This window comes from Glandiceps talaboti, chromosome 16, assembly GCF_964340395.1.
Source record: "Glandiceps talaboti chromosome 16, keGlaTala1.1, whole genome shotgun sequence".
Taxonomy (NCBI): Eukaryota; Metazoa; Hemichordata; class Enteropneusta; family Spengelidae; genus Glandiceps; species Glandiceps talaboti.
The window spans coordinates 11,781,209-11,805,693 of record NC_135564.1 but is presented as its reverse complement, the minus strand read 5'-3'; the positions used below and the strand labels follow the sequence as shown (position 1 = coordinate 11,805,693).

The 24,485-nt window shown below is 36.0% G+C and overlaps 1 protein-coding gene across 1 annotated transcript; it reads left to right on the top strand.

Annotated features, from left to right (window-relative positions):
* The first annotated feature begins 547 nt into the window (after nucleotides 1–547).
* On the top strand, nucleotides 548–24,406 carry LOC144447110 (xanthine dehydrogenase/oxidase-like). Its single transcript, XM_078137015.1, has 30 exons — nucleotides 548–616; nucleotides 3,840–3,897; nucleotides 4,291–4,387; nucleotides 4,771–4,879; nucleotides 5,426–5,617; nucleotides 5,856–5,987; nucleotides 6,376–6,517; nucleotides 6,702–6,800; nucleotides 7,484–7,578; nucleotides 8,012–8,108; nucleotides 8,312–8,418; nucleotides 9,243–9,412; nucleotides 9,861–10,083; nucleotides 11,482–11,584; nucleotides 11,952–12,003; nucleotides 12,362–12,488; nucleotides 13,464–13,583; nucleotides 14,583–14,804; nucleotides 15,903–16,036; nucleotides 16,383–16,557; nucleotides 16,815–17,006; nucleotides 17,886–17,972; nucleotides 18,830–18,986; nucleotides 19,298–19,398; nucleotides 20,097–20,321; nucleotides 21,431–21,505; nucleotides 22,121–22,173; nucleotides 22,774–22,954; nucleotides 23,463–23,654; nucleotides 24,224–24,406. The coding sequence occupies exons 1-30, from the start codon at nucleotides 548–550 to the stop codon at nucleotides 24,404–24,406; spliced, it is 3,969 nt and encodes a 1,322-aa protein (XP_077993141.1).
* Nucleotides 24,407–24,485: the final 79 nt, after the last annotated feature.

Below are 24,485 nucleotides of genomic sequence, written 5' to 3'. Positions count from 1 at the left end.
TATCTATGATATCATCGTGAGGCAGCCGCTCACAAATGAATCTACCCAGCTGTGCGAGCTTAGGGGCTTTGGCCTAGTTATGATATTAAATGTATGAACATAAGTTAAGTACAGGAGCGTGGCTCATGATTTTGTTTAGTTGAAAACAAGGTGACCCCCTTTTATTCACTTCATAAAAATGATGACCCCCCCCCCCCTTCTTTGAGTCCCAAATTAAGGTGACCCCCCCCCCGGCCGTAAAATCTGATCGCTCCCTAAGGGACATGTACATGGGCACCTAATTACCATATCTAATTAGCAAATATTCATGTACCCCTATATTTGTGTGGGCTCCATAGCTTATCTGCCGGCGAACAGGGCAAAATAAAAATTAGGCAAGCCAGCTTTGACCTCTGTCTGACCCTTGCCTCTGGTTGGCCAATGACACACACGTGATCATTATAATTGATAGAAGGTGTCAAGCTGTTGATATATATGTTGATATAAAAATACAAAACTGTAAATATAGTATATTTACACTGATTGTACATAGGTGAAGACTACCGCCATGAATCAGAAAGGACACCATGATACAAAGAAATCATCCGGCCTTCTGTTTTTCCTGAATGGCAGGAAGGTAGGCATATTCTTTACATTCAGTAGTTCTGTATAACTGGGATTACAAAACACGTAGATGTAGCTACATTTGTTCAATTACCATTTATATGGCAGACTATAAAATGTAGCAATGGTGGTAAGATTTTCGTTGAGTGAGAAGACGTTTTGATTCAGCTTTCACGATTTTCGTTTTGCTAGTATGAAAATTTTCACTACATATTGAAAATGAAATATGTTTGGGGCAAACTGCTATTACATCAGTACTGTAGTGGTTTAATTGTATCTACTTTGGAAAGGAAGAAGTAACCATTTTGATGACTCAAAAATGTTTTATCGTAGGTCAAATGAAATGTGCATCCACTATGCATGAGATTTGCAATTATAGTACATGTAGATATAAAATCTCGAGTTGCCTATTCACTGGCCACATTTGGTTGTATCTCTAGAATTCCTGTGTTGACTGACATATGCTTATTTTGTTTCTGGTTACTGATAGGTCAGTGACAGTCTTAATCAATTGGGTAGATGCTAAAACTAAGCATCCACCAAAGTTGATCAACTCTGCCACTGACATCAGTGACCAGTAACAAAATAATCCTGTACGGCAATTTGTTGGGGCGACTATGATGAAATGGAACGTCGAGATTTCCTGGTTGTGGCGTTTGATTAACATGAACTGTAGACAATCTGATTAAAATCCGATGTGGTGAAAGCGGCTAGATGTCCTTATTTACCTCTATTCATCGTGTTGTGACGTTTGTTTTGTTCGGCGTGATCGCTTCAAGGCGGCGATCACTCCGAACAAAACAAACGTCACAACACGATGAATAGAGGTAAATAAGGACATCTAGCCGCTTTCACCACATCGGATTTTAATCAGATTGGAACTGTAGACAAAGGCATGTACTCTGCAGTGAATTGATAACCGATCATAACAAAGCGAGGTCTCCCTACCTGAAATCATTTACGCCGTGCTCTTGAAAATAACCTTGTACTTGGAAGTACATGTATTCTTTTGATTACAGAGATCATGAGGGGAATATAAAGTGATTATCATGGTATGACAAACTCCAGCCATTCCTAAATTACAATAAAGATCATGAAATATTTACTTACATTAGAATTCAACTCAATTTCTTAGGAATGCCCAAGGTAGTGCGACTAGCCTTTACAGCTTTACCTACACGAATCATTATCATATTCTGTCATTGACTCGGTTGCACTCTGTCATTGTGAAAGCATCTTTGTTGAAACCTTACATGACAATACCAAGGTTATAATAGGCGTCATTTACCGCAAACCAAACACACCTACTCAGGAATTTCTAACCAGTTTGGCAGACTGTCTTGATAATTTATGTATAAGTAACAAGAAATGTGTCTTATTAGGCGATTTCAACATTGATGCAGATAACAACAACAGTGTGTTCACTGATTACATCGCAACTCTCAATGAAAATAATTTTTACCAAGTTTTAGATACACCGACCAGGGTAACTGCTGACACCGCTACATTAATTGACCATTGCCATGTAAATTTTCGTGATTATTTCATTGAAGCTGGCACTATTCAAATTGATATAAGCGATCACTATCCCATTTTTGCTATTTTCAAGGACTTACGTCATGTATTCAATACCAAAACAGCTGATTACAAGTACGACTTTTCCTCTTTTAATTCAGCCTCGTTTAGAGCTGACATGGCCAATATTTCCTGGAACGATGTTTACAACTCAAATGATCCAAATGTTGCATACAATACTTTTTATAATTTGTTTCATGATACGGCAATTAAACATGTACCAATTAAACGCGTTTCAAGGCCTCGAAAGCGTTTACGGATAAATCACTCTATCTTGTTATCAAAACTTTATCATTATGGGATTAGAGGGTCGACTCTTAATTGGTTCAAAACTTACCTAGAAGGCCGAAAGCAATATGTTAATATAGATAATTGCACTTCAAAAGCCAAAACAATCCCTTGTGGAGTTCCACAGGGATCCATCCTAGGCCCACTTCTCTTTTTAGTTTATATCAATGACATCAGCAAATCTTCTGAACAATTCAAATTCAGGTTATTTGCTGATGACACCAATTTGTTTTATTCAGAAAAAACACATAAAATTGACATAGATACTATTAATACGGAGTTTAATAAAGTGCATACCTGGTGCAAGTCTAACAACATCATTTTTAAAACGACCAATAGAAAGTGCAACATTGAGGGCGCTTTATCTGTCGGTGATCTGCCAATACAAAATGTTCCATCAGCCGTTTATCTCGGGGTAACTCTTGACCCCTCACTAGCCTGGAAATCCCATATTGATACAGTCATTAAGAAAGTCAGCCAAAAAGTAGGCCTTATCTCATATTTACGCCATTATCTCCCTAAATCAACTATGTTACTTTTGTACAATTGCTTTATTCTTCCCCATATAATGTATTGTATTGAAATTTGGGGCAATGCATATAAAACTCACTTAGACCGCATTTTTAAATTACAAAAAAGACTCGTTAGACTGATCACCTTTTCTGATCCAAACACACCTAGTGCTCCTTTATTCCGACAACTTGGCATTCTTAACATTTATAAGCTTTGTAAATTCCAAACTTGTGTATTTGCTTTTGATTTAAAGACAGGTCATTATGCTCATTCAATAGATCGTTATGCTACCTCTATATCACATTCATATAATACACGTCTTGCCACTGGCGACAACTTCGTTATTCCAAAAGTAAATTTAAGTACAACTCAAAACAACATTTATTACTCTATCGCAAAACACTGGAACGAAACTCCAAATCTGATAAAATCAATAACCTCAAGAAATTTATTTAAAAAGTCGCTTAAAAATTATATTTTGTACACAGTATAGTGAAAATCCTGTATCATATTTTTTCTTTCTAATGTAAGTTTCAGTCTTTGTTGACACTGTAAATATATTTAATGTATATCTAATGTATATAAGATGGCAAAATTTACTGCTTTCATTTAACAAGTGTTTGTATTCAGGGCCAGAGACTCGATTAGTTCCACTAGAACTACCTCTCTGGTCCTCACCAATCATGTACATGTACATTTATTCTTGGTGAAATAAACTTATTATTATTATTGTTATGTACGACTGCATAATCACAGTCGTAAAATTGGCAACAAACACAATCACACAGAGAGATTATTTATTGGAATTAAACCTAGTCATATTTCGTCATTAACTGTCATGATTATTTATTTCTCGCCAGGTACAAGAGCGACGAGTGAATACTCAAATGAATTTAGCAACTTACATTAGAGATGTCGGTATCCTTTTATATCTGATTAGTCCAATTCAATAAATAAAACTTCTATATCTCCTATATAATATACAACTAATTTATTCATTAAACAACCAATCAACCAACCGACTGACCGACAGACCCATAGCCCACCATACCAACCAACTGGTCACCCACCACAGGTGTATGTATGTATGTATGTATGTATGTATGTATGTATGTATGTATGTATGTATGTATGTATGTATGTATGTATTCATTCATTCATTCATTCATTTCTATACATTATACACACTATTACTAAAACGTCTACGTGCACCTACACAGCCAATCATAGTCACATGCTCACAGGTACGCCGACTCAGACATGCTGACAATCGCACATATAGTAATTTGGTCATCTACTTTAATGTGTAAGCCGGTTTAACAGGTACAAAGGTCGCCTGTGGTCAAGGAGGATGTGGTGCTTGCACAGTTATGTTATCAAGATGGAATCCGTTAACTAAAGATATAACGTAAGTATATGCCATTACCCATGTATGTATGTATGTATGTATGTATGTATGTATGTATGTATTGAATTGAATTTATTTTCACCGGAAACATAAGGTAATAACATTACAGAGAGGAAAATACAAATACAGTAAAAGAAAATGCTCTGGTGAGGACCATGGAAATAGTTTACTAGAAACTAATCTAGTCCATGGTCCTTATCCTGTCAAAATATAGAAGGTAAAGATACACGGCGTACTTATGATAAATAATTAATAATAACAAATAATATAGTAATAATATAGTATGTATGTATGTATTTATTTATGTATGTATGTATGTATGTATGTATGTATGTATGTATTCATTCATTCATTTCTTTCTTTCCCTCTTTCTTTCTTTGCAGTCATTCATGTGTTTACGCGTGTTTGCTACCAATCTGCTATGTACATGGTATGGCTGTGACTACCGTTGAGGGCGTGGGTAGCACAAAAGACAGATTGCATCCAGTACAGGTAAGTATGTTTTACCTAAATACTGATGTCTTGGCAGTACAATGGGTGAAAACCTACAGATTACAATACAAATAGATAGATAGATAGATAGATAGATAGATAGATAGATAGATAGATAGATAGATAGATAGATAGATAGATAGATAGATAGATAGATAGATAGATAGATAGATAGATAGATAGATAGATAGATACGAAGAATGTAACAAGCGAATACACAAATGTTATCAATATTGATTATAAAGTCGAAAATACTATCAGAAAACGGATGAACGTGAAACACAACTTGCTTTTGGGTTTATACATTGAGCGGCAACGACTAACGCTTATACTGCACGTGCTTGAATTTTCTATAATTCTTTTATCGTTTATCATAGTTTTGGATTACTTTGCACTTTGCTGAACTGATGTGTGTTGATGTAACATACATTAACATATTCTCTCAAATACACACACACACACAAAACACTTAGCCAGTAGTATGTGCTGTGATGCAGTTTGATTAATTAAAATAACATCATACCTCTCTTTCTTGCACCTCATAAGGACTACATTGTACGTAACCATGGTATTCAATGTGGGTTTTGTACACCTGGTATGGTTATGACAATGTATACCCTGCTACGTAATATTCCCAAACCTACGCAGGAGGAAATAGAGTCGGCTCTACAAGGAGTGATATGTCGATGTACTGGATATATGTCAATACTTCAAGGATTTGAAAATCTCTGCAATAAGGTATGGAATGACGTCATTTATTATCAATCATTGGATAAAAGGGGTGGTCAAAATGACATCATCAACGGATTATTTCAGGATTTGGAGAATTTTTTTTTTCAATTCTAAAAAACAATTATTTTATGGTATTGAGGAGCCGGAAGAATCGATACTCGAAACTTTACCTTTCTCGTTATATTTTATAATACACTACTCCTTCTGTACATAATTCTTTTTACAAAAATCGAATCCATTTCAGGGAGACGGTTGCTGCAGGATAATAAAGAACACAAGTGTAGGAGAAGTCAAGGGAAAAAATACTCCCGGCTTTGATTCCATTTTATCCGTAAAAGACCCTACTCAAGAGTTAATTTTCCCGCCGGAACTTATGGTAAGTTTCAATCAATGGGGTACTTGCAAACCCGCCATACTGAATGGTGAATTATGGGAAATATGATGGCAAACAAGCAGGAATCACTGTTGTAAACAATTTTGTCACATTGTTTGCAACCCAAAATATCTTGTCATGGGTACCAATTAAGACCCTAGTTGGACGGTATCCTTCCGATTACCCCAGGTTACATATAACTGCAGATAGTCTCATAGTCTGATCATGCTGACATTGGATTACAAGTTACTCATTAAACTACTGACCTTTGAACCCCTAAATCAAACACTTTGACGCAAATTGTCGTCAAAAGTATATCATTAAATTAGAAGCTTATCTGTTACAGCATATACTAGTATATCTTTAAATTTTTTGAATATTTTTTATCGAGATTACTGAAGCCTACCAGAACGAGGAAGTTGTTTTCACCGATGACTACATGAAGTGGTTGAGACCAACAACTTTGGAACAACTAAAAACTATGATTAAGGAGTATCCAATGGCGACATTCGTTGCTGGATGCAATGCCATGGGTAAGATACTAGTACATAATGTTGGAGAAAAAAGTAAATATTTATTTGTAATTTTGTAGCAAAAACATTGAGAGTTCGAGGCTCAAACTTACTAAAACAGAAAATGTTATTACATACATAGGTTTTGGCACGGCGACTTTGTGTACGTCTTCTACTGTTCTGATCTGTTTGTCTCATGTACAAGAACTCAATCAAATGTCTATAACTGAAGATGGTGTTGCTATTGGTGCTGTTGTGTCCTTCAGTGAAGTTATCAATTTCATCAAAAAGCTGACGTTACCAGGTGAGTCACTGGTTCACACGATTCTCTCTTCGTCACGCATACTTATATTTAGTATTGTGTCACAAATATTAACACGAAATCGTTGCTATATCATCATGGTCATCGTCATCAAAATTCAAGATAGCGAGTTTGCAAAGTCGTCATCACCACCATTGCCACCACCACCACCACCACCACCACCATCATCATCATCATCATCATCAGCATCATCGTTGTCCACATTGTCGTCAACGTTTTATAACCATCGTCACCACCACCAGCACCACTGCCACCATCATAACCACCAACACAACCACCACCACCACCACCATCACTATCACCATCACCATCATCATCATCATCATAATAATAATAATAATAATAATAATAATAATAATAATAATAATAATAATAATAATAATAATAATAATACTTATGGCAGGGTCACATTCTTAAACACCACACTTAACAAGGGTAATTTGTTAAGCTGACTTCAAAAAATGTGCAGTCATTTTATTAACATCAGTTTCCATGATAAACAAACCACCATATGGTAATCAATATCACTACTGTAAAGCGCATGTGCACAGTCGGTCATTAAATAACCTATGTTCATTTGGTGCCAGTTACAATGCCCTCAAAGAAATGAAAGTTCAAGCCACCATTTAAGTGTGCTTAATATTGATTGATGTACATTTACATAGATGTTTACTTTTCAACAGAGGAGAAGACTAGAATATTCAAATCACTAGTTAACACTCTGTATGCAGTAGGTGGTATCCATACACAGAACACATCGGTAATGTATAGTCTTACTGTACATGATAATACAAGTGTTAGCATATAATTATCCCTATGTCCAACAATTACATTTAATCATTTGAACATTCAGTTTTATTCACTGTAGTGAAATGTATTTCAACTTTCAAGATAAGACACTTAATCAATTTGTTTCTAAAGTGTTTCTTTGTTCTTTTGATGTGACGAAGGGTTCAATGAAAAACAACCATGTTTTAGCCTGTTATTAGATCTACTCAGAGAGTGTGTGTGTGTTTTAAAGATTCCAAATCAATGCTTTGTCAATTGCACAACGATATTCCTTTAGTAGGATGGAAAATCCTTATCTTCAAAATAAAAAGAAACCATTTCTCTCGACTGTAAATCTTTATATTCGTCAATATTTTGGAACTCGCCATGTATGAGTTTTGAGATTAACATTTAATTAATTGCAGACATTTGGTGGTCATATTGCAACAGCAGGAGGGACTTCAGATATCATGCCACTATTAATTGCATCTGGATCTATGGTTACTATTTTAAATGCGAATGGTAAGGGTTTCACTTTTCAAAAGACTTCTTTTACATGTCACTAGCTATCAAATCCTTTTGAACATGAAACAATTTGACATGCTTAGCACACAAAATACAGCACAGAACGCATCAATAGGTGCTTCATGAACCTCACATCATAGCCGTGTACTATAATGTTATACTGAACTATGTTTTTTCCCTTTTCTATTTTACAATTTCAGGTCAGGATCGGCATGTTTCTATTGAATATTTCATGAATGGCATAAATCGTTGTACATTAGAGCCCGGTGACATCATCACGTCAGTATTTATTCCAATATCATCGGCGGTATGTTAACATTTTTGATATTATGTAAAAAAAGGTATACTCTATGCAATAGTTGGTAGGTAATTGTATAAGTAGGCGAGCGATGGTGATGATGATGATGATGATGATGATGATGATGATGATGATATTATGTAAATAAGGTATACTGTATGCATAAGTTAGTAAGTAATTGTATAAGTAGGCGAGCGATGATGATGACGACGACGACTATATATTATGTTAAAGTGAATTACTCTCACTAACCAAACAGGATGTGTATGAAGGAATTTTGAAAAATTAACTTTATCCGTCCCTATGGCATCTAACGATTATGTGCAGCAAACAATTTCATCCAAATCTAAGGTTTTGTTACATGGATATACGGTTATTCAATATTTTGTCTGCATGTCACTTCACATACCAAACTGTGTTCCTGTCCAATAGCTGTGAACATAACTTACATTTGAATGTCTTGTTTCCTAATGATAAAGCATATCGTAAGCTCTCCTGCATATCACCCAGCAAACGAATGAACAACCAAAATATTTTCCTTAGTCAAAGGAGTAGGATGGGATGTGTTTCATACACGATGACTTGTCAGCACAGTTAATTTCTTCAATCAACCGTGCAATTAATTAAATATCATAGGCTTTCGATATTTCGACAACTGACAGCTACCTTCATCTGGGATTGAAGCCATGACCCAAAGTGTCAAGACCTTAGGCCTAAGGTGGTGTAAGTGTAAGTTCATCTGGGATTGAAGCCATGACCCAAAGTGTCAAGACCTTAGGCCTAATGTGGTGTAAGTGTAAGTTCGAACATACACACTGACTTGTTTATTGTAGGAACATTTCATCCAAGGGTATCCAACTGACATTGATTGTGTTGTGAATGCTGCAATGTGTGTCAGACTACAAGATAAGACAAACTTTGTCAAGGAGCTCAAGCTCTGCTTTGGTGGAATAAGTAGAAGAACCATCGTATTAAATGAGATAACATCAGCATTTATTGGAAGGTAAATTTACTATATTGACTCACATACATATACGTTTCACACTTATCATTCTAGAATTTATCTGGCTTCTCAGAAAGTGTATGTCCAGCACAGAATTGTGAGTTAATGTGCTACAAGGCCATTGACACTTTTTTATTTTATTTTTATGAATGCATTACTTCTAGGTAATCCAACACCACAATTTGGAAATGTGTTTTGTTAATCTTGCACCATGTATACGTAAACACTTAAAAAGGCAATGTGCACTTCCACTTGAGGTTTAATTAGTCAAAGGAACACAGATCTTAATGTAGCATCTTTCAGTTGTGTTTCAGGGTTGCTAAACATTTATATTCTCTAAACATCTAACAACAGAAGCTGTTCATTTAGTAGAGTCTAGAATCAAAATGTGTATTTTAATTACAAGTTAATCATTGTGACAGTAGGGCCTACTCTTTATTCTTGACAGACTCTGGGATGAAAGTCTTTGCGAAGATATAGATAACAAACTAGACAAGTATGGTACTGACGAATTGTCTACAGAAACAGCATTCAAACTCGCTATGATGAAAGGGTTATTTTTCAAATTCTACCACACCGTGTGTGCTAATGCAGATATTGAAGGCATTTCTATCAGTACAGATCAATTACAGTTACAGAAAGAAGTAACAACTCGATTACATACATGGCAGGTATGTCAGTAGTAATAATGTCATACTGTGCTACATTCTCATTCATTCTAGCCATTTATATTGGAAATTATATCTGTTGAGAATTGTGTCCAGTTAGAGGTTTTTGAAGAATATGAAAGCTAAAATCATACAAACTTACAGTTACTTAGCAGCAGTCTTTATGATGCCGTTGTCAGTTTTTAACTCCAATGGTTACAGCTAAGAGGAAACTCTGATAAAAGGTGCCATCTGTCAGGTGTTTGTACATGTCCAGCCATTTATCTGTCAAGCAAAAATCAAACTACTTTCAAGCATGGCACAACGGTGATATACTATTATAGTTGGCATTAGGATGTTCCTCTTCCTTAATTATATCAAAAGAGACTGAATAACAGCCATATTTATCATACCTATGGACATTTTGCCCAATAGCTCAGGTCTATTATTCTGCCATAGCATGAAATTTGACCAAGACAATGAAATCGAAAATCACAGTCAAACATTTAAAAGGACGCTTATGATATATTTCTGCTGTAAAAAGCTGGTATTTCGATTTGAATTCCTGCACCTAATTGACAATCAAGTTGTTTGTCAGCGGGATGTCCCATATGATCATACAAGTGCAGTCATTATGTAGATGAACGCGTGCTGATAACATGAACACATGAGTTAAAGCGGCCATATGGATGAGGATTGGGTATCTATTTTGGATTTTTAATTTTATCATGGCTTCCTACTTGAAAAAGCAACTTCAAAGAACATATGCCAAGCCCTTAACGTTGTCTGTATCTCAGTAATTGCAAAGGATGAATAAATGTGTGAAATGTTTGTAATTGTATGTACAACAATAACAAACAATGTATTGGGATACGAACACAGACCTGGTCAATGTTTTTCCACATTGATTTTTCGAGTAGGAAGCCATCATAAAATTGTTTTATAAATTAAATATCTAAAATAAATACCCGGTCCTCATCCGTATGGCCATTTTAACGTAAACACACAAATAATACAGTTCACAGTCTCGATGTACGTAATGCATCACCAAAAATACTGCGAAAAGTACCTCTAATAAATTTTGACCGGTCAATGTGGTGACAGAAGAGGGACGGTCCTGTGTTTGTAGGGAGAGAATGGAACACTAATTATGTAAATTTGCCAACCTATTAATGTCAATTTTCATTACATCCCACTGATGAATAACCAAACTGGGCAATTGAGCGTAGGAATTTTCAAATCTTAATACCAGCTTTTGCAGCTCTAATCATAGGTGTGGTGAGAAAGATAAACGAATACCACTAGCCCGGTAAACAGGGTACGCACGTCGACAGACTTGTACTATCTGTCTTTAGAATAACGTCACCATAGGTATGACAAGTAGTTATTGACTGTAACAGTTGATGTTTTCAATTATTCTAGGATCACGTTGTTGGATATGTTGGCAAACCAATACAGAATGTTTCTGCTCAACAACATTCTACAGGTGAATCGGTATATTTGGACGACATCCCACCGAGACGAGGTACACCAATCAATTAAGTACACACTGAAATCGTATTTCTAATGAAATATGTTTATTTTTCGATCAAGAAGCTTACCACTGGATTTGTACTAACTGTTACTGCCCTCTTGGGTTCTTTTTCATTGTACTTTGTTAGCTATTCTTTTCTCAGACTCTGCCTCCTTGGAAATGACTATCACATTTGAGGAGATGAATCATTGTTTTGACCTCTATTAGATCTCAGACCACTAACTGAGATTAGATATAGAGGGCCGTCTAATAAGCAAACAAAAGGGTAGCTTTACACATGAACCTGGAATGTTAACACTGTGTAGTCGATCGACGATATGTGTTCATCAAAGTATTCTTTAACGTTTTATCTACGCAGACGAATTATTTCTCACTTTGGTAACAAGTACTCGGGCTCATGCAAAATTAAGGTAGGGTATGATTAGAGTTCTCTCTCTCTCTCTCTCTCTCTCTCTCTCTCTCTCTCTCTCTCTCTCTCTCTCTCTCTCTCTCTCTCTCTCTCTCTCTCTCTCTCTCTCTCTCTCTCTCTCTCTCGGGTTAGGAGCAGTTACAAAAGTTTTACTCCTCTTTCCCTGGATGTAGTCTATAATGCTAAACACTAACACTAAATAAATTACATTTAATTGTCCTGACAGAGACGTCTTTATTAATATATATAATTTATAGTAATAGTTTTCCAAAAGTAAAGTTTTCAAATTCTAAATTCAATTCCTGTTAAAATAACTGAGTGTCAAAATAGATTTCTTCCATTATATTTATTTCCAACAGATCCGTAGACACAGACAGAGCTCTTTCTGTAAATGGTGTTGTTGGTTTTGTCAGTGCCAAGGATGTACCGGGTAGCAATTTTATGGGAATAGCCACTCAAGACGAAGAGATCTTTGCAACAACAAAGGTATAGAACACTTTTAGCTTTTAATTACTGAATTGAAATTCAAACCAAACGACAAGGCTGTGGAGCTAACTAAGTCAAACCAAAATATTAATTAAGAAATGTAACATTAGCATGGAAAGTTTGATAATGATTAAGTCTAACCATATGTCTTTCTTAGGTATAACTAGAAAAATTAACCCATGCTTAGTATATTTATTCAGTTAAATCAAATCCAATGAAACTAAGTGTTTGCCCCTTTACATGGACATAATTACTGTTACAGTGTACAGTGAATGCCGACAGGAATGGAAAGTGTTACCATTCAACTCCAACTCGAGTAAGATGGTGTCACATTTGTTATCCTATTTTCTTACCAATCACGGTTAAATTATATATTTTACATGTATTAGCAGACAAGGAGATGGGATCGCTTTTGAAGTTTCTGAGCCACCATAGCTACCGCGGTTTGCAATTATAATCAACATTTCATATGTATACTGCTTACCAGTATTATATACTTTGATTGTTGTTTTGTACATCTTGATGTAATCATATACACGAAGTATAAATGACACTAGCTATATCAAGACACGAATTCGTGGACCAACTGGGGGTGTTTAGTCACACTAGTGAAAAGATCGTCTAGTAACAAGGATGTAAATATGAGTCAAAAATATTTCTTGGCAGCGAATCCCAAATTTTCGCTGACGTCGCGTTAGCATCATGAGGGTGTCCTGCAACTAGTAGTACATGTATGTACATAGTTATCAGAGGAATACTGGTTCGCTACTTAGTTAAATACTTAAAACCTTACGAACCGCATTCTGTTTTTTCCTGGGATTACAATGATGTAATGAACACATAAATAGTTGAATTATAAGCGCTGTGTGTGTTGTAATGTGAAATACAAGATATTTAAAAAAAATTAAAACGAACATCCAGCTCTTTTGATACAATTGTGAATAGAGTTTTGTATTGCTTTTTTATGTTACCTAGGTAAGCTGTGTTGGCCAGGTTATCGGTGGCATTCTAGCGGAAACCAAAGAAGCGTCAAAGCTTGCAGCACAACTTGTACATGTTGACTATGAAGACCTGAAACCCATTTTAACAATTGAGGTGAGAAAAGTACAATAGAGAGATTGTAAAAGATGGAAATCGAAAGGAGCAGGCAATGTATATGATAGTGTCCGAAATAAATTGCACATCAGCACTGTATCCACACAATGTAATGACTTAAATGAGATTTGTCTTATCAAATTCTTTGGAATTTGCGTTTTTTGCTTAGATTTCGCTATTGAAATTGTGATTGATTTGTTAAACTTTTGTTTTGTGAAAAAATGCCAGAGCTAACTTTAAAATAATCAACAGAAACACAAATTTTCAAGAAGAAAGATTTTTGACACAAAGAACATCAAAACTTTACAGCAAATCGTAAACATGGCACAAGCTAAATATATGGTCGCACTCATTTATAAAACAACACAACCACAATTAAATGTACCTCATTGGACAGAACATTTGTGTGTCAGAGACTTCTCTCCTCCAAAAAGAATACGTATACTGTTTTTCAGGTCCTTGTATCGGACACAAAGTCTTCTCCTGAAACCATGTTGTGAATCACTGAGTATGTTAAGATGGTTCATTATGCGGTGGTGAACTATATATGTTCTAGTAGTTTGCATGGGATTGACGCCAATGAAACGGGTCTATAAATAGCTGGATTGGATGTATCTCCCTTCTTATAGATTGGTGAGATAAATGTTAATTTTTTCCAGTCTGAAAGGAGTAAACCTGGAAGATTTTGGTAAAGATTGGTGCAATATTGTGACGCCATTCTCTAAAGTACTGTTGCTGGAATGTGACCAGGGCATGTAGCTTTGTTGACTTTAATGGATTATAACAGTTTCAAAATGCCTTCAGTATTGACTGTTATGTTGTGGATGTAGAGACTTTTGTCCAAAGGTGGAAAATGATGCCTGTTTACTATGTGGCGCTATACCAAATGTTTTGTGTCTTTTCGCTTTACTGAATTTTCAAAATGTATTGTGTAATTTAACAAAAGTACTTTAAAGTGACTAATTCTGTTTGGTTACATACTCGCTTTTCTGATTTTAGGAAGCAATCGATGCGAATATGTTTTATCAACCAGTGTTAGATCTTGACAGAGGAAACGTTGATGAAGCCTTCGTTAACTCGGACGAAATACAAGAGGGCGAGGTGAAGCTTGGAGGTCAGCAGCACTTCTATATGGAAACACAAAGAAGTTTAGTTATACCAGAAGGAGGGGATGGTAAAATGGATGTAATCTCATCAACTCAAAATCCATCTTTGATTCAGGTTGGTTGATTATGATAAGATTGACACTTTTTGTGTTTGCTTGCCTAATTTTCTTAAAACACATTCCTCAACAACATGTAACATTATTTGTGACTTTTCTGTAAATATATGTTTGCTATGCGGTGTATATCTGAAAAATATTGCATAATCCGTAAGTCGTTAACATGATGTTGGTATATATAGATATTTTATTCTTCCATCCCCATCCCATTTTAGTGCCATATACTTGACTATAATGTTTAAATAAAGCACCATCGTATCATTAAATTACAGTCACGTGAGTCAACCACACTTTAACTAATATGTGGAAGCTTGGCACTGTCTGTGTCTTATTCGGGGGGGGGGTGTGCCATAGATTATTTTTTAAAGTGGCAGTGGGGAAGGGGTAATCCTGTTTCAAAATTTTGAAGAGGGGTCGGTCATTGTGTTTTAGATTGTGATGGAGGAACATGTTACATTGTCTGAACTGTTTGTGGTATTTGCTCTTGTCGCCATTACTTATCTACGTTCGTTAATATTGGCCATGGATGACAAATGGCTATTTATTTTGGATGGTTAATTCATGAAACAACTTTACTAGGTTTTTATACTGAAATAACATATACCAAGTCCTTGTTTGTCACTCAATAAATTGCAAAACAATGTGTGAAATATTTGTTATTGTACATGCAATAACAAACTCTTTACACAGTTTTTAGCTTTTTGCAATTTATTGAGTTAAAAACATGGAACTTGGTCTATGCTATTTCACAAAAATCTAAAATGAATACCAATTTGTCGTCCACGTGGCCACTTTAATATTACTTCACCTAGAGTGACGTTGAAAAATGCTACCCACCACACCATACCTACCGAATACAAATTTGTTACTTCAATCATTGAAAATATGAATTTTACGAATAAAAATGCGGGTTGTTGTTTTGGTTTCAACTCGTGTCCTGCCATATCAGGCGTTATCTTAACAATACGCTTTCCTAATTTTATTAATTGGCACTGGCATTGATGATATCAAAAAGGCATGTGTCCTTCAAAGCTTAAAATGAATAGCTGTTAAATTTGATGAGGTATTTGAATAATTAATGACTATTTGTTTCTCAGTTTACAGTTGCTCGTACGCTTGGTATTTCTTCAAACCGCATAAAGACGAGAGTCACTCGACTTGGTGGGGGCTTTGGTGGTAAGGAATCTCGGTCCCTCATACCTGCTATTGCGTGTGCGGTTGCTGCCAACATGTACGTACATCTTTCCTAACGAATACAAATATATGAAATAGACTTTTGTGTGTGTGTGTTTTTTCAATGGTGTCAAGTGACATTGGCACTATGATTTTTACCCTTTCAATGAAGCACATACGTACACAGTTCTTGACAGCTTTGTCTCCTATACATGTAAACATGTACACACTCTGTTGGTGTTTGTGAATGTAGCCTATTAGCATAACGTTTCAAGTTCGTGTCTCACCAATTCACAACCTGAGCTGACTAAAGACTAGACTGAAGTAATAGTGTTTATCTTACAGCCCCAATTATATAGCTATTATTTCAGATAAGTTGTAAATTGTTGTTATTTATAATGTAGGATGAGAAAACCTGTACGTTGTGTTCTTGAACGTCAGATGGATATGACAATAACAGGAGGAAGACATCCAATTGTGGCCAAATATAAAGTAGGGTACAAGAAAGACGGTAGCATTATGGGACTTGCAGTGACGATCTACACTAATGCAGGGAGTAGTGAGGATTTGTCTATAGCTGTAAGTTCTAAATTCTGTTTTCAAAACTTTACCAATTTAACACTGTTCGTCTGAAATGGTTGCTCCCACAGGAAGATTAATGACAATGTGGATTGTGCAGCCCAGTTGGGTCAGAAGAAATCCCTAAACGGCTGTAATTCGCCTAAATATGGGGTCGAGACTGATGAGGACAAGTGCCATGCTAAAGATTTTTTTTCCAATCTAGTGAAAAGTATAATCGCGTTAAAAATTTTACACAAATCGCTTCCATATTCCAGGTTCTTTTCTGCATAGTTACTGCTATATGGCATGTGTACTGTATACCTGCTATTTGTATTAGAGGATATGCTTGTAAGACAAATTTGCCGTCTAACACTGCCTTCAGAGGATTTGGCAAACCGCAAGCTATGTTCATCATGGAAACCATTATCAGTAAGATTGCATCCAGGTGCGGAGTACCTGAACACCAAGTAAGTACAATAGACATCACTTTAATAATGTCACACGTCAAACATCGTCATAGAGAAAACATTACTACAGCCCATTTCATGTTACTATTTACTTGACTCTCTTTGATACAACCCCCCAGGAACCAATAAGAAACTGCAACTTCTACCGTTTAAGCGCAGACCACTACTTTGTTCTATGGAGTAAGATGGCAATATTTTGCTGAATTTTGTCTACGTTTGATGTCTGCATGATGGCAAGCTAGTTCATCTTTTTAGACCAAAAATAATCTGGGTATCTTAGTGTGTCGCATGTGCAGTGTTGCATGGGCTGTATTGATTTAGGATGAAATAAAGACATGGTGGGGGTGGGGGGGGGGGTGTTAAAGAATTTGATAAAAAAAATCATTACAGTCATGACACAATTGAACAGTTCATTATCCTAATCTTTTCCTGGTTACAATTTGACTACAGGTTGGCTGTATTGATAGGGTAAAATAAAGAAAGGGGTGTATACAAATCAGTTAAAGATAAAACGCACATTATTATGGATTGCCCTTTTTATGCACAAACTAAATACATAACTGCGGAGCCACTAAAAATAAGGGATGTGAAGAATAGACATGAAACTTTAGTAACTGGAATGCATTCATCTGACTCATTGCAGTGACAATTCAAAGACCGCAAAAGTTTTTTTTTTTGTCACAGTCTTAATGACCCAAGAAGAGCCATTCTTTATGTACCTAAAATGATCTGAAATTAGAGTAGAATTTAAAAACTGTGTGCTTGTGTGTGTGTGTGTGTGTGTGTGTGTGTGTGTGTGTGTGTGTGTGTGTGTGTGTGTGTGTGTGCGTGTAGCAAATTTGGTACTTTCCATGACATTCTCCTTCTTCGTATAAACAGGTCAGAGAAATGAACTTCCTCCGAAAAGATGTTGATCAACCGATTGACGATGGACTTGAAATCGATAAATTGATACTATGTTGGGAGGTATGCAAAGAAAAAAGTGACTTTAAAGAACGCCTACAGCAAGTATCAGAATATAACAGGCAAGTATATACAGTAGAAATCCGTTAACCTGGTCTGACTGGACCAAATTCTTCCTGATGTTGCTACATTTCACCGTTTGGCGCCACACAAATCTTGCCAACAGTGTTAATCTTCTTCGTCTGCTCTTAGACTAATTAAGTGATCAGCAAACCGAAAAAAGATAGAAATGTAACGTAGATTGTTGTCGTTATAAAACAAATGTTCGATTTTGGCGAGCTATTTGATAAAATTTAGCAATGATTTGTGAAAATGTTGTCACATGTGTCATGATATACGATAAAATGTACTGGTGGTAGCTAGTATTAAGTATTCGTCGACTCAGTCGATACTGTGTGTCAGGTTAACTGTACTATATAATATAACTATATGATCATGTTTTGTATAGTGTACATGTGTGTATTGCTTTAGATAAGTTACTGAAACAGGATGACAAATTACAGATAAGTACGATTCAGCAAACCAATGAGCCGTAATCGTTCATGGATTATAAGTTACATAATCGAATGTGAACTGCCATGTTTCAACATATTTTGTATAATGACACTTTTGTTGTTTTATCTATTACGAAAACTTTGACTACATATGTTGTAATACCGTGACCAATATGACAATGAAGACGGCTACGTGGTGGTGGGGCTGCTGCTGCTGCTGCTGCTGCTGCTGCTGATGATGATGATGATGAGGGTGGTTGTGATGGTAATGGTGGTGGTGATGATGATGATAATGTTGCTGTTGCTGCTGCTGCTGCTGCTACTGCTGATGATGATGATGATGATGATGATAATGTTGATGATGAGGGTGGTGTTGGTAGTAATGGTGGTAGTGATGGTAATGGTGGTGGTGATGATGATAATGTTGATGTTGCTGTTGATGCTGCTGCTGCTGCTGCTGATGATGATGATGATGATAATGTTGATGATGAGGGTGGTGTTGGTAGTAATGGTGGTAGTGATGGTAATGGTGGTGGTGGTGGTGGTGGTGGTGGTGGAGGTGGTGATGGTGACTGGTGATGGTTTTCGTTATGGTGCTGCTGGTAATTCATCCATCCATAAATACATATAATTAAAGTTTTCTATCCTTCCTGATAAGCATTTCAATATTTCTTTTATACTCACAGTAATGACCCTGTTGACAGGATACCAAGTGTTTAAGTTATTGCATATATTACCTTTATTAGTTTCCATGTGTACGATCTACTATCTATTAAAAGTTATTCGTTTATTCCAAATTCGAACTGTACATAATTATACACTTACAATTCTGAGTTGACTACACTTTTAGATGCTCAAGATGGAAAAAGAAGGGAATATCTATAATTCCAACAAAGTTTCCGATAGGACTGCCAGAAGCAAAATTTCTGAATCAGGTAATCAGATTATTTTGTTAACATATCTTGAGTGTGTAAGTAATGGAAAACATGTTCACTTATTTTGTGTCCAAACATCCTACCAAACCAGAGTGACTATAGAGTTTCAATTATGTAACACTGTGTTTTTCCCAACAGACACATAGTTTTTGGTTACACATTACATGTAAAAATAGAGACACTGATAGCGCGCAAGCATATAAAATGATAGTTTATCTCACAGTGAGTACAGATCGACATCAATTTTGGATGAGACAAGGAAGATTTAAACACAAAACTGTGCATGCTATCAGTGTCTTTATTTTGTTTGAATGTGTAATTGTGATAAACAGAATTGTTGCATGAGATTTATTTTTTAAAAACCATCGTGCCGCCTAATTCTACAAAACTTTATAGTCTTTCCAGTTTTGTAGTAGCATAGGTTTGTTTACAGTTGTAATTGAAATACACAGATTTGATGTATGGTGTTTCATAATAATACTCTTTTCGGTAGTAAAAATACAGTGACGTGGTTTATTAAACAAAAAGCAACTGCTCCTTTCTCTATGCGTCACTTTTAATCACGTACTTATCATCGTGGCTATCGCAAAGCTAGCTAATATGTCACGCATGTTGAGCCCAGATTGAAGAACGTTGCACCAGCAATACACAAGCTTTGAGTTCAATTGATTTAAATGCTAACACACCAATTCTTCCAGGCAGGTGCTTTGGTGAACGTCTACACTGATGGATCTGTGTCTGTCAACCATGGTGGTGTTGAAATGGGCCAGGGCTTACACACTAAAATCATACAAATTGCTAGCACAGTATTAGGAGTTCCAATGGACCGTGTCTATATTTCGGAAACAAGCACTCAAATTGTTCCAAACACAACTGCTACAAGTGCAAGTTGTTCTACAGACTACAATGGTATGGCCGTAAAGGTAACATATATATTAAAATTGATATTCAATGTGGGAAGACTGTAGTTTAGGTACACATTTATATTCAAGTTGGGATACGTTTAGGTTAATGATTGAGACGGGAATTCATAAGTGTACATGGTTTGTATCGCTTTCAATTGAATTATCTTCTATGTTTTCAAACGATGAACTGTAGCAATGCCAGTAAAATGTGTCTAGCCAGATGCATTATGACAACAATGTATCTATCTCTCTAGTCCGTCAAATACCTTAAAGGCAAGTCATTGAAATTCGTATATCTTAAATGATACAATCTGTCGTTATCCAGCAGCAAATCAACCTATCACAGATTTCCTTTATACTATCAATGTTGACTACTTTCGATTTCCAACATGGCTGCTTCCGTCACTGAATTTAACTTTTGAAGTTGTTGAAAGGTGCTTCTGTATAAAGATGATGACATATCTTGAATAGCAAAGCATTCACAATATTCTCAGTGGTAAGGACGTGTTTGTGATAAGCCCTACAGGTAGGGGAAAGTCAATTTGCTACCTCGACACAACGACGCATCCCATTTGACATTAAGTTGCTGATGGCACCCAATCAGCTTAAACCGTTTGAAGGCGATCTAAGATGTATGACTATCCTTCAAGGCGGTTGGTAGAGTGATAGATATCTTAGTCATAATGCCTTGATTAATCGAGATGGATGATGGAAAGTACCAACGTTAGCAAAATTTTGGCGATAAAAGTCAGTTACCTCAGTATGTCGTCTGACTCAACAAATATCTTACTACATTACTAGTATTGCTGCGTCTGTGGGTCTCCTGCTTAGCAGAAACCTTACTAACATTGCTACATTTATCATCTGGCACGTCAAAAAACACTACAAATTCATATTGCTACTGTAACATTGTTTTACGTGAGTTACACATCCTTATAAGAATTGGTAAAATGTAATAATTTTCTTCATCATGGTCAAGGCATACGGTAAACATACTTGTTATTACGATTTTTGTTGTGCCAGGCGACGTTCCATTCATTATGAAATGGTCTCAAGTCTAAAAGTTTCTTTTATATTGAATATGGTTCGATCCTATATTTTTTTAATGTATAATTTATTTTCCACAGAGGGCATGTGAAGAAATAGTCAGAAGACTTCAACCGTTCATGGATGAAAATCCAAATGGTTCATGGGAAGATTGGGTAGGTTCATACTTTATTTAAGCTATAACCCTAGCACGGACAATTACTGCACGTGTAGAGTACTGTAACAGTATGATGCGAATTGTGCCCAAAATCGAGTGTATGCCTGACTGATCCTGATTGTGCAGCGTTACTGCTATTATATTATAAAAAGTACATATAACATCTTTCACACTCAAAAAAAGCCTCAGAAATGAAAGAAAAATTATTTATTTTGAAAAACGTCTAAAACACTTGGCTCGGCAATTTAACATTTTGAACCTTACACACACACACACACACAATTTCATCATCATCATCATCATCATCATCATCATCATCATCATCATCATCATCATCATCATCATCATCATCTACCCTAGCCTTCCCTTAGGAAAGGTAATGCCCCATCCTGTATCACTGCAAGAACTTGTAGCTCTATGTATTCTACCATTACAATAATACATTTTACCATTTGATGTTCACAGTCATAGCAAGTGTTTTGTGAATACTTCGATAACCGGTAGTATTTCTTTTAACGAATTCAAAAGCAAAATATCGTTTGTTCACAATCAAGTTAAATGCACAAGTTAAAATCAAATATAATTAGATATATAAAACATATATATTTTACAGGTATCTTCAGCATACAAAAACCTAACCAGCCTGTCCGCTACGGGATATTATGGGTAAGTGTACTGTTGAATTTTCCGTAGGATTTTTGACGGTAAAAAAATAATAGCAATGTTTTTGTATATCCATTAGGCTGTATAGTTGTATGTCGGTCTTACTGTTACTATTACATTTTATCATGTGGCTCGACTGAAATCTTACTAACATTTTCATTTTATTTTCTTTGTATGAACTACCCGGCGTTATCTTAACAGATTGTCGCAATATCATATACGTGCTAGCAATTGTACTTCAATTTTTGAAGCACCAGCCGCAAAGATGTAGCAACGTCTTCATACGATATTTGCTGACACTTTATGTTTGTGGTATACAAAAAGCTTTTTTATTCTCAATGTGACATTTGTTAAAGATACTATTTGTATTTAGGGGTACAAAACATCCATTAAAAGTAAAATCGATTTTGTAGGATGTCAACTAAAATGGCTCAACCCCCCCCCCCCCTCATTAAAAGATGTTAGTTTTTTATTCTACACTTAACTATTGTTTAAGTGATATTCTAGCATATAATGAATCAAGATAACGGTAATTGTTTGACAATACACATTCATCGTATACATGTATGACTTACATTATCCCCACGTGTCTTCTAATCTTAGAGCTGAGAAGCTGAGCCTTGATACAAAGACTCTACAAGGACGGGCAGTCCTGTATTGTACATATGGTGCAGCGTGTTCTGAGGTTGAGATTGATTGTCTGACAGGAGAACATCGGGTTCTACGTACAGACATTGTGATGGATGTCGGTAGATCTATAAACCAAGCTATAGATATTGGACAGGTACGATAAACTCATAAATGTATTCTATGTATTAAGCTGCACTAGCCGCAACTGGAGCATGTTTTGAAAGTGTTTGTTAGATGCAATGACCTACTCCTATTACTATACACCTTGAACAGTATTGAATCACTTACTTAGCAGTGCACAGAGTATGATGCAATATATCCACTCAAATAAAAGTTTGGGTCCACACCCAAAAAACCCCAAAAATAACATTCCTGTACATGTATTTAAGATATGAAACTTCTACATTGTCGTTGACTGTAATTGTAGCAATTAATGTCACAACAACATTGAATTTCACCTTGTCTGTACGTACATGTAAAGTCTCAGTCTTTCTGACATACCATTGAAGGTGTGTAATGTACATATCCGTGTATGCTTGTAACATGTTACAAAAGTGGACTTTGAAGTTTCAATTCATGAATAAATTATGGTCTTGTGTATCAAGCAAGGCATGCAACTTCTGCTGGTAATAATGTATTAAAGCGGTCATTTCGTCTCCTAGATTGAAGGGGCCTTTCTTCAAGGGTATGGATTGTTTATGACTGAGGAGATGCGATGGTCTGATAAAGGGCAATTATTAACTTGTGGCCCTGTCTCCTACAACGTACCACGAATACGACATATTCCACGAGCATTTAATGTGAATTTACTGCCTAATTCTGAAAATCCAGAGATGATGGTGTTTTCTTCTAAGGTCAGTATGTATACATATATACTCATCAGTAACAAACTGCATATGCTACATTTTAAGATAGCAAGATTGAATGAATAAAGTTTCCTGCCATGTTTTGTTCAAATGAAATGAATTAGTGTGCCAACATGCATATATCAAATGCACACGTCCAAAAATTGGTGCCCGCATGTCTGCGTCTAGTTGTAATTTGCCATATGTACGCGATGTCAGAATTCAATAGCGTAGAAAGTCCTAATCAGAAACAAAGTTTCGTTTTTGTTTGAGTATCCTTGTTACTGGCCAGTATTTGGTATCTTGGGACCCAGAGGCGTGTATGTGAGTGAATTGAACGATTGCTCCGCTGTAATACCTGAGTTCACAGTAGCTTTTTAAACACCATTTGTCATCATATCGTCTTCAATACAGCCAAAAACATCATATGGTCTATGTACAGCAAAATGGTAAACAGTTCCTACAGTTTTGTGAATGAACAGTATATGAAACTATTATTTGAAATACTAATTTGTAATGTTTCGGATTAATATATGATGGACCAATGAATGGCACACATTCCTAATGTATTCTTACAGGGAATTGGGGAACCGCCACTATTCTTATCAGCTTCAGTGTTCTTTGCCGTCAATGAAGCAATTCGTGCTGCTCGCGCAGAGATTGGTTTGGAGGAAGATTTCAACTTGTCTTCTCCGGCAACACAGAAAAATATTAGAATTGCATGTGGTGATCAACTCAAATATTGCCATGGTGCCAAGTGACACCGTGAATCTAAAGGATTGATGAAGTTATTGAAGTTATACCAGAGGGGGCAGCGAGCGTGTAATTGGTCGATCGATC